The sequence below is a fragment of the Aquila chrysaetos genome, chromosome 1 (genome assembly GCF_900496995.4).
Source record: "Aquila chrysaetos chrysaetos chromosome 1, bAquChr1.4, whole genome shotgun sequence".
In the NCBI taxonomy this organism is placed as follows: Eukaryota; Metazoa; Chordata; class Aves; order Accipitriformes; family Accipitridae; genus Aquila; species Aquila chrysaetos.
In genome coordinates, this window is record NC_044004.1 from 76,742,984 (window position 1) to 76,755,170 (window position 12,187).

The 12,187-nt window shown below is 38.7% G+C and overlaps 1 protein-coding gene across 1 annotated transcript in view; it reads right to left on the reverse strand.

The window, feature by feature from the left end:
* The window catches only part of FAT4 (FAT atypical cadherin 4), a 150,557-nt gene that overhangs the window by 13,171 nt on the left and 125,199 nt on the right, over positions 1-12,187 (reverse strand). The window contains 5 exon segments of the mRNA XM_030020759.1: positions 940-1,064; positions 1,944-2,123; positions 3,558-3,643; positions 7,433-7,740; positions 9,486-9,590. Coding sequence (XP_029876619.1) covers positions 940-1,064; positions 1,944-2,123; positions 3,558-3,643; positions 7,433-7,740; positions 9,486-9,590 — 804 coding nt within the window.

A 12,187-nucleotide genomic window follows, 5' to 3' on the forward strand; every position in this document is an offset into this window, starting at 1 on the left:
CTAGTAATTTACTGCTGCTATCAGTCAATAGTAAATTAAAACTCACTAGGGAACAAGTGAGGGAGTAGGGAAAAAAATTTGGCTCTCAGAACTGTAATTCCTTCCCAGGGATGTTACTGTTTCCATTACTGCAAGCAGGGCTTCATGATATATTGAACTCTAAGCTCTTCAGGGCAGAGATAATGACTTTCTATTTGTTATGGCATAAAAAAAAGAATAAAAAATGGCAGAGCATTGACTACCAAATGCTGTTAAAATTATGGCTAAATTCTTTTGTAAACCGGCGCAATAAAAGCATATAAATCAGCTAAACAATAATAGGACATGTAAGAAAACAAAGCCCAGTCGCTATACTACAACTACATGGAAATAAATCACGTTGCTCTCCTAGACAATCCCGTACTGATTTACAGAGCTATCCGTATGCGAGTTAATAATCCCAGAGTGTAAATGGCTTGCTTTCATTTACATTTAGCATATTTTCTTGCATATAATCTGACGGTCATTTGATAAAAAGACCTAGAGTTGAGAGAAGCCATAAGCACATACACACAATGTTTACATGAAGGGAAGGGTTTTCCCTTGCCCTCTTACCTCCCCATAGCAGACAAATCCCTCCTACGGGGTAGCTTTATTTTAGTTACTGATTATACCGTATTGGGAAGCAGTAGTTTTAAATGAGTGCAAGTTACCTGAAATGTGATATACAGACCAGAAAACATAATATATGTAACTTGCTACTATTTTTAGCTCATGAAAGGACAGTAGTCCATTGTGGACTTTTCCTTCAAAATTATTTAAGAGGCGAGCATGCTGCTTGTTTTCATTATTTTATAAAATTCATTATCCCATGCCCCTGAAAAGAAACTCTTAGTAGCATTTGGTTAAACCATAGTTAGATGTATATTAAAGAGAAAGACAGTAAAACCCCCTCCGTACATTTTTCGCAGTGCTTTCCCGTCAGTCCTTCTTTGCAGTGACACTGCTGCCACGACCAGTGATCAACACAGGTGCCACCATGTTGGCAGGGGCTGGTCGTGCAAGCGCCTTCTAGTCTGGGACACCTGAAATAAAGCAGAAAAGTAGATGCTGAAGAATGTGTGCACAAATAAGTGGAGCAAACGTGCTGGGAAGCATCCTGTGTTTGAATGATACTCCCTTTCTTCCCCCCTAGGGATGCAAAAATGGAGAGGCTCTTCCCCGTAGACAGCTTGTGTTTCTAAACAGATCCCAATTTTCAGCGTCAAGTTATAACAGTCTTATGAAAAGAAGCGAATTCAGAGACAGTGAAACTCCTATCATCTGTTACGCAAGAGAAGAAGAAACTCTTATAGGTGCTTTTTATGCTGCAGAACTCCAGAGACTTCATCTCACAATGAACATGGCAAACTTGGGGGTTGAAAGAGGAAGGGTGAGCTAGCAAATTTGGACAAAAGACTGACATTACTGGTACAACTGTGACTTCAAACACTGAGATGGAAAAACCAACAGAATCAGATAGTTCATAATCTCTGAAAGATCACTTGGAGGATATGAGGGAAATTCAGTGATACTTGAGAGGCAAAGTGATAGAACAGACATTGTGGATTAAAAAGAAATAAGAAGTAGAGGGTTAGCAAATAGTATGAGTACAGTCAAACCCAGGCAAAATTTATAAAGAAACCCAATAACAGGGCTACTTTATTTCAGCCTGCAAAGCAACATTAAAAATAATTGGCAATAGAAATCTAATGATGTTGCTTTTTTGAAGCTTCTGTAATCTTTTGTGAACTTTTCATCCAAATTCACTTTCTTCCTACATTTTTCACACTTTACAATAAATTCTACAGTCATTTTTTTACAAGAAATAGCTGACGGTGTCTGAATGGAATAGCGTCTGACTTTCCTGATGGCTTCCTTTATTGTAAACGCAGTCCATTCGATACCATATATAGCAGACATACTGATCTAAGATTCCTTGAGCTGCCAAAGCCTGGCTGGGCTCCAGGGGACGTCCGTTGACTGCAAACTCCATTATACAGCCCACAAAATCATGGCTTTCCACCTGTCCTCTCCTTTGAAGGATGGGCTCTACAGACCTGATGCCACCAACAGTAACTCGATTTGGTTGTACATCGAGAGTCCTATAAAAGAGTCAGAAAAATAATTTATCAGTATCAGACATTAAGATAGCAATGACAACACAACAACTGTAACCATCAGCTAGTCTGCGGCTAAAAATTCCTCTCCCAAAATGCGTATTTTACATTTAGAAGGGGAGACAGAGAGGTCAGTAGTGCTTGAACTAACAGTTATAATGGGTATGACTCTAAATTCACACTCAGTTATTGCATGTCAAAACTTCTATTCACTTGACTGAGCAGCGTGCTTGAAATCATAATGTTTTTTACTCAATTATCGTTTAAATTGTAGATTATATTTAAATAGCTGTAAGATGGATTCATTATTTTAAAAAGTTATAACACCTTTGCTATGGGGGAAACCACGTGTGACAGGAAATATGATTGTGATTATTGTACGAAATTAGCCAAAGCGATTGCAATTGAAGTTATTGTTATCTCCAAAGAGGATCTAAAGATGTGACAGAAAGGCTTCTGAGTTAGTTACGGTAAACAGAAGAAATAAGGTTTGTTCTCTGTATGGGCCAATATTTAAGAAATGAAAACTGTAGAAGATGACATCTGGAAATTACTGAAAACAACATCAAAGTAATTACTCCTAACATTTTTTTTTAAAGAAAGCAGTAATCAGGTGATATTATTTCTTACACCTTTATAAGAAATGAGAGGTGCAGCTTAAATAAATAAATAAATAAAAGACCCCAAATCAAAGCCCGAAACTGAACACTGGAGTGAAATATAGGTGCTACTAGAGTAATAGCATTTTAAGCCTGAGCCTGGTTTTGGCAAGATAGATACGATTCAAAATGTAAAAGTGGAGGAGGCTTTGCTAAAGATTTGTAGCACTAAATATTGTAGAACTTCAAACTGTCAAAGAGTAGTGCTGTATATTTAAGAGCCAGCTGATTATAACAAATACATTTGTGTTTTACTGTCAACTAAGATTTACAAGTTGTCAGTAATTGAGCATCTGATACCCTAATTTGTTAACTCTTTCTAGATCATGATGTGAAATCTCATAGCATGAGGCAATAAGTCTTACCCCCATTTAGACCACAGTGTAGACTACCCATGGCCATATATTTCTTGTGTGCCACCAGAGCCTGGGGACACAGACAGAGTCAAAAATTGGGGATTTGTGAATAAACTCCTTGTCATGAATAAACTCCATACAGAAAAGTAGCCTGAGTTAGCAAGTATCAGTACATGTAGAAAATTTAATTTGCTTCTGCAAAGATGGGAGAAAATGTTGCTTGGGAGCCTTGCCTTTGCATGCCTCTGAAGGAGTGCAGCTGAGGTATCTATCCCTTGCTTGAGGCTGGGCTGAGGGCATGTAATCATTACTCCAAATTTCTCTGGCTTTAGAGGGTGATTTCTTTTTCATTTTACTTTTCATTTTACTCCAAAAAAAACCCCACAAAATGAAGAATTATTTACCAGTCAGTAGAAACAGCCACATTGCTAACAGTGCAGTAGCCTGGCTCCTGATCCTCAGAGCAGGAATCCACCGTCAGTGATGCTGCCTGCAAAAGCCATGCACACGAATATGCTGAATATTACAAGGTTGTAGTCCCTAACCACATTAAATATTTATGATTAAATATGTTATATCAAGGACTTGGCTAGAATGGAACACTTGTATATTACTGTGTCACTCGGGATCGCAGGGTGCTTCAGAGCCACTGATCAACTACGTTCTGCATCAACACAGTGAATACCAAGAGTGAGCTAACTGACTGCTTCATACAGAGAATCAGTTAAACACAAAGTTTTCAGATATGGGTAGGGTTTCTTTCATGTTTGTTTGCTTTACTCCTTGAAACTGCAGTCATTTTGGCTCATAGCGTATCCTACTCTTGATCTGAACGGAGAGCTGCTCCCTCCAAACACAAAGGGCATTCCTTCAGGGGCTTGACCGTGACATTAAACATATTGCTTGAACGTGATAAAAAACACGTTACAAAAGCTGGGTGTACAAACACTGACATTACTAGTTAAAAATAACAACCAACCACTCAATAATACTTAAAAGATTAACCAAGTGGACCTGATTAAGTTAACCCTTAGGCTGATATGTCGTTAGGGACGTTTGCCCCACGTTCATAACGGTGAAATGTGTGGATACCTGCACTGGGACCAAGCTGACATTCAGAGAAGTACCAGGCATCACCAGCACTTAGAGCAGTCTTCCTCTTTATTATTATCTCCAAGCCCTCGAGCCCCAGACAACGGGGTTGCCTCACTGCCCATCTCCGTCGTTTACGCTAAAGTGAATCATGGCACTTCTATTTGGAATTTCTAAAAGTCTAACCAAAGCTTTCACTAAAATCATGAAATAATTCCTGCTGATTTAAAAAGGAGTTTTTATTTTATTCCATATTTAGCAAAGAATTTTCCCCACAGCAATTTATTAATAACAGATGCGCTGCAAAAAAACCTCCTGAAGGTTAGTTATTCCTTAAAACAAATTTTCAGAAAAATAAACATAATCTCCAAATTGTACATATCAGCTTCTCATGTTTCAACTAGATGTGTGGTACAGGTTTACAGCAAATTTAAATCAAACATCACTTTTAAAAAGGCCTTGGTTTATATTTTGATTTAGATTACTCTACAGGAGCTGAGCAAACAGCAATAGCTATCAGTACATCATTACTCTGCAATGGCTTTTCTTCCTGCCTGCAACTAAGTTCACTAACAACGTCCTGTTGAAATCCCCATAGATTGTCCATGGTATTTCCAAACACATACTGTGAGCTGACGCATTATATTGACCAAATACATTCACAGCTCTTAGCCCTAAATCATGCCCTACAGTACGCCTAAATTGTTCAACTTGCTATTTTTAATGAAAGCTTATCTTGAATTTCTTTCCATACATAATAAGCAAACTGCTTCTCCCAAGAAAGGTCAGTCTGCAGTTCCAAAGCAGATTATAGCCCTGTATAAATGAAACAATTCATAGAAAGAATAATAAGCTGGCTGGTCTATATGCCATCACACGCATACATATTTTCCTTCAGCATATGAACAACAAAAAATGAAATGAGTTTTTTGTTCTTAGCTCAATCAGTGTAATCTCCCTAACTTACATCGCTATGCGCTGTGAAAGCCAAGTTACAACCCCAGCTGAAGGGCTAGATACTTGAGAATATATTTTACTTGGACCAGAGTTCATACAATTTATTTTCTAATGTTAGTCAAATGTTCCTGCTTGTTACTTAAGCATTACTCTACGGTTACCTTGCCGCATTATGAGACTTTCTATCCTGCCACTCTGCAATAGCTCAGGACTGACAACTTAATGATTTTACCAGTTTCCGATAAAATCCCACTGTGCTGTAGGAAATGACAGATTTGGAATCCTGAAGGAGGGCTATTTTATACAGTTTTGGACACCTGGGAGACATTTTTTCTGCAGCAGAAATATCTAAGACAAAGGCGATTCTTTTCACATACTGTGTTTGTAAACAGCTGACATTACTGAGAAGGTTTAAACATTAAAAAAAAAAATAATCACACAAATGTATAGGTTGTCTTAAATGTTTGCTTTCAGCCTGAAGCACTCATAACTGAAATTTTCTGTAAATAGTCCTTTTTATGTTATCTCTTCTTCTATAGTCTAGCCCTCTGGCATATCTACAAGTAAAACATTTTCCTGCTCTATTTTTTTCCGGTTGTTGAGATTTTTAGCGTGTGCTCCTATACTTAGCCATTTGAATCTTATTGATAGAAATATCACACTAACTTTGTTGCTAAAATGGGAACCTGGTGCCTTTCAAGATTTAGGTGCACCTTTGGGCTTTACCGTTTGGAAGCTGTGATACATATTATTAACTATCTGATATTAAGGCACATTAAAACGAAGTCATTACTCAAATCACAATTATCTTCATCTTATTTGGATATATAACTCCTACAAACACACACAAATTGGATTTGCAAATCCAGCTGAAGACTAAACCATACCCCCTTCAATAAATGGAGAAATCAGATCTTGCACTATGCAACTGAAATGCAGTTTCAGACTCAAGACTTTCTAAGAGACAAATAAAACCCACCATTTAGGAAGGTCAGGAGAGAGCCCTGGTCCTACAAAGAACCCCAGACCATAAGGCAATACATCCCTGTGCTGCCCTCGGGACACTCGTGCCTATGGACCTCTCACCCCGGACCTGAAGCTCTTCAGCAGGGCGCTCCGAACAGAGCAGCTTAAAAATAGAAAAGGGCTGTATCTCAGCACCACTGCCTTCTGCAGCAGTTTGTGATGGGAAAGCTCTACAAGGACTCAGGGGGAGCCACACTGGGTAGAACAGTTTATTCTTTTATTCCTTACATCACTTCTGGCTTGAAATATATAAAACAAAATGTGGACCCCCAACCATATATTATTCTTATATGACTTTAATTTCAAACATGGGAAGAATATGGGATTTCACGTATGCTGGCCATTTCTGCCTGAGAAGAGAGCTGTTGGGCAATAGTTACTGATTATGGATGGCAAATAGATTTGGTTTCATTTCTAGCTCACACATTGTGGAGTCAAAAAGCTTGGCTTGAACTCAAAGAGCATTTGGTTTATGTTCTGCTTTGGAAATATTATTAAAAAATGAGAGAAGAGGAATACAAAACATTTACTGGAAAAAAAATGCAGGCAGGAGAGGGGTCAGAGTATCAGGCATATGGTGATCAGTTGTCCCAGTCTAGTTTTTGGCAGAATTCCTCCCCTCAGATGCTTTCTGGGGGACAAAAAGAAAAGTAACTTCCCTCGTTCCCCCCAAAAAACCCTCTCAATGTAGCACCTTTGAACTTTTTACATGTATGCTACAGAGGCAAAACAGGCTTCCAGTCTGATGAAATGGGTAAAATCTCCAAACTAGCTCAAAGAGGTCAGGGATGCCTGGAATTTTAAGTTTGTCTGCTTCTATTTTCCAAATGTTGAGAAAAATTATTTTGAGGCTTTTTGTAGTTACTATGGTTAATTAGCCTTCCCTAATAATAATCCCTGTAATCTGCGTCAGTTAATTAGCCTCATGTGTAGTAATTTATTTCATTAATTATTCCTGGTTCTCATTTTTCACATTAAGAGTACAGGGCATTGCACATGTTTTTTTAATTATTCTTTATCATCATCATACTAAACAAACCATTATAGGTCTTGGAGTAAGACAGAAACGAGGGAGGTTTTTTTCCAAAGTTGGAGGTTCGGCTAGCAAATGCAACGTTACTAATTTTATGTTCCTCTGAGTTCACGTGGAAGCCAAAGTGACTTGGCTGAACTTGTCTTAAATTCTCATTTTAGCATTTCTTACCATTCCAGCCCTCCGGGCAATAACTGTGTGAAATTGTCCATCAGACACCTTCTTAGTTGTGGTAAGCTTGTATGTGCCACTGCCAAGATTGTAGGAGAATCTTAGCCTCTCTTCTGCTATTTCCAGGGCCAGAAATTCTGCCCGCTCTCCGGTTTGGTTATCGTAGTTATACAACATTAAGGCGTTACTTTTTATAGTGGCAAACTTTATATAGATGTAATTATTGTTTGGATCCATACTGGGAAACTCCATATACGACAACTCTTCAAATCCATAACTGTTCAGTTCACAATGATTCCCAAAAACACCTGCAAAATGAAAAGTAAAATCTGGTATCAGGTAGTTTTTTCCTCACTGTGCATTCTCCCAGAAACAAAGTATTGATGTGCTCTAGACATGGCTATGATACACAGGCTCTTTAAGAAATGTCTAATGTATGATTAAAAATATGCAACTTGAACAGAAGAATCCTATTACGCATAGGTGGGTGGTGAAGTATATATATTTAACTTAAATATTGAGTTACAAAAGATAGTTACATCTATTGAAAAACAAAGTACATTTCATTGAGCTCTACGGTTTCTTTAGAAAACAAAAAAAAAGTGAGTTTGACAGCTATGTCAGATATGGTTGTTAATTATCATCAGGCATTTGTTAATCCAGTTAAGGAAATAAATTTGTAACTTGAGCTTACTTTTCTCTTTATAGCTGTTATCTGGACTGTTTCTCAATCGGTGGTTCATTTTTTATACATACAATATAAGCCTATGTGTGATCAAAACATTATGCCTTCTTGTATTTTTATTGATCTGAATATTTTTGTGCATTCTATATATTTCTTTTCAGATCTCTGTAATGTAATTTCCCTTGTTGTTTTTTTTTTTTTACTGCAGCAACAACGAGAAAAAACTTACTTAATTTATGAATATTAGTTACATTTACAAGGGACTATGACTATATAGGAAACGAATAAACTCTGAGGAAACATAAAACAAAGGAAATAAAACAGAATAAAGAAGTTATTCCACATGATAGTAGAAAACCATATTCAGAGGTAGTTAGAAATGTGTACTGAGAACCATACTTTTGTGTGAGGGTTTTCAGCAGCCTTAAAACATTGTAGATGATTTCTCAGGTTTATCTAGTTTTTGGTTAATCTGTTGCATTTACTTTCATGCTTTTCTATATAAACAATGACAATTCTGGATTAATCTGCTTTCAGAACGAATCTTGCTGCAATTATATCATGATACCTTAAAATATCTGTGTTGTTTTCTGTCTTTATTGTGTTCATTCCACAAATGAAATTTGGGATAATTAAATTCTAATAATTATTAAACTTTTTTGGCAGTACTATACACTTCTCTGATTCTTGGAATAGTACTCTGGTTTTGGAACTCAGAACTTTATTAACATACAATAAATTGAATGGGCAAGTACTGGTGGGGGCTAACAAAGCTGTTTTGATTCGGTCAGGTTCTTTTAATCAAATCTACTAAATATAAAAGTGCCAATATTAATGTTGTGCTCCTCACTTGCAGAAAAATGCGGGCGCTCTCCAATTCTTGCTTTACAGATATTTTGACAAGTTACGCAAATTTCTCAAAAGAAAACCAAGCCCTCTCCACTCAATAGCATCCCAAAGTGATGATATTATGACATTATGATGACTTCCTTGCACTTAGCAAGTGCATAGGACGCAAAGATACTGATGTTATTTACAGAGGTCTTACTCTTCAGCTCTCTCTCCTAAAAGGCGGCAGAGCAAGCACTGCTCTGAGCCCTCGCTGTGTCCCCCCCAGCAGCCACAGTGTCCCCCCCACACTGTCACGGGCTTCCATCTCCTGCCACGCTGGCAGAAATAGCAGCTTCTCCCTCTTGCAGCTGGGGAAAAACAAAAAGGAGATGGGGCCAGGAGATGACCAACACCTGCCCATGAAGCGGGATCCATATACACACCCCTCGGTTTTATGCCGGTAAAAATAAATAGCGATTTGAGAATTATTAATAGGGAAAGGGAAGATCAAGCGGAGAGGAGGAGAAGCGTACTCACCGAAGGGGCAGTGGCAGTAGTACCCCTCCACCCCGCTTTGGCAGGATCCACCATTGAAACAGGGGTTGCACTCGCAGTAATTGACAGTGGAGTCACACGTTTTCCCTGCAATTAGGAAATAAAAGCAATTTCCAGGTCAGAGTATTCAGGTCAAGAGGAAAGTCAGGCTGGTATTTAGGTAACGAGCTTATGAACCAATGCTGAACGCATAGCCAGGAGGGAGGGGGTCAGGGACCAGTTGCAGCTGTGGGATGGAGAGAGGAGGAAAGACAGACACAATGCTGGGCTGCTCCCAGCCCTGACGCAGCCATGACACGCAACTCAGAGAAATTGACTTTACTTTTCAAGTGTCTCATTGTCATTATCTCATATAGGTAGTATTGGTGGATTTGTTTTGTTTTCATTTTTAAATTTTTTTTAATTAACTGGTGTCTGCAAAAGAGAAATCATGAAATGAAAGGAGATGCTGAATTAAAGAAAGAAAAAAAAAAAAACATTTCCCCCCGCATTGAATGCAATGTACTCATTAGTGTGAAGGAGACACAGACAGCCCTTGCTGGACGCTGCATGAGCACAGAATGCTGAACACAGGCCTACTATTGTACATTATATGATTTTTCTGATTTTTCCTCATCAATTACAACCTCCTTCCTGACTCAGAGGGACCACAGTCCTCCAGAGCTAAAACAAGTTACCCTGGATACAGTCCTTTTCTAAGCAGACATTGTCACATGGGGCAAATATTATTCACCAGAGAATAAACTGAAATCACATAATTCATTTCAACAAGGAAGGGAACCAAGAGAAAAAGTGAAGATTTTAACAGATGCCAAATACTGACAAGGGAGTTCTTTGTACAAAACTAAAATATTCTTTGTATGGAAACATTAACTACAGAAGTATTGGTCTTCACGTCTAAGTTTTTCATTGCTTAGCTTTTATCAGTTTCGCAACACTTCCACTATACACGGCTCTTGGTACCTGCCTTCCTTCTGCCAGCAGTGCCAGCCTTCGCTGCCTGCTCAGCAAAATCTTGAAAGAATTGTCATGTTTGTCCCTTGTGCTTCTCCACGAAACCCGGCAAAATCAGCCACGCTCTTCCAGACCTCTCCTTGAACTTCATCTAGGCCAGGATATATACACATAGCAAAGGCTAAGACTGCCTTAATGCTTCTTATTGCTCTGATAATGAATTACTTTATTGCTCGATCATATAATATACGTTTAAGTTAAAAATTCAACATGAGCTTGCGTAGAGGGTATCCATTCTTATATGCCACATTTATCTTATAATTCTTACATCTCACATGACAGCAACGCACAATATGCAGTCCTTAGGAATTGCTGGTCCCTAAAACTGTAGAAAATCAGGACTGTGCCGTATTAACTCTGCTAGCTTTTTCAGAATTTCACAACTTCAGTCACCTAATTAAGTAAACCTCTTATTTTTCCCCTCTACTTTTCTGTTTAACCTAAAGAAGTTTGCAGGCAGTTCTTCCGTGTGAGCAGCAGCCTTCCACGTGTGACTGCAAGCAGGATGGAAATGGAGCACTGGAGGATTCCTGTGGTTAATATGTAACTTGTAGATTCACCATAAATCCAGGAAACATTTCCAGTGTCTGAATCTAATTATGCTTTGGGGGTATTTATTTATATTTTATTCTCTAATGGGCATGACTGAAGGATGAGCTAACTTTTTATGTTAGATTTTGCTATTTTCTTTATTTTAAAATTATGGTACATAGTACAGATCTTTGACTTACCGAGAAGAACACGTAGCAAGAGTGAGGCAGAGATGCTTAAAATAGCTCAATGATGTTTCTCAGTTTTCACAAAAATCAAGTGTAGCTAATAAGGCTTACTCAGTTTTTTGCAATTCAGTCTAAATACTCTTTTTTTTTTCTCAGCTAACATTAAAGCTGGCATATTTGCTGAGTCAGCATCAGAATATGGATGTTTATTTTAGCTGCACATATTTTAACTAGCGAATAACAACATCTTCTTCATAATTAACAAATGTTTGAATAATTCATGAAACGAATAAAAGTATGTTTGCATTTATTCCAACTGTTTTGACACAGGAGAAGATGAATACTCTGATTTAACAATTCATCAGAGCTATTAAAACTAGTATGTATTTAAAAGGAAGAAGAAATTTTGGCTATTCTTTGCCATTCACTGAAGTGCTAAAGACCTGGGAAAAATGTATCTATTTACATTTGGAATAACGATCCAAGAAAAGATGCCTATGAAGCTTATTTTTCCTCTAAATGCGTGTGTATTGGGTTTGCGTGGCAAGGTTTTGGTAGCACAGGGGTTAAAGGAGTGGCTTCTGTGAGAAGCTGCTAGAAGCTTCCCCTATGTCTGATAGAGCCAATGCCAGCCGGCTCTAAGACGGACCCACCGCTGGCCAAGGCCAAGCCCATCAGCGATGGTGGTAGCGCCTCTGGGAAAACACATTTAAGAAAGGGAAAGAAAACCTGCGCAACTGCAGCCAAAGACAGGAGGAGAACATGTGAGAGAAACCACCTATGCAGACCCCCAGGTCAGTGCAGAAGGAGGGGAGGAGATGCTCCAGGCGCCGGAGCAGAGATTCCCCTGCAGCCCGTGGGGAAGACCATGGTGAGGCAGGCTGTCCCCCTGCAGCCCAGGGAGGACCCCACGCCGGAGCAGGTGGATGCCCGAAGGAGACTGTGACCCCA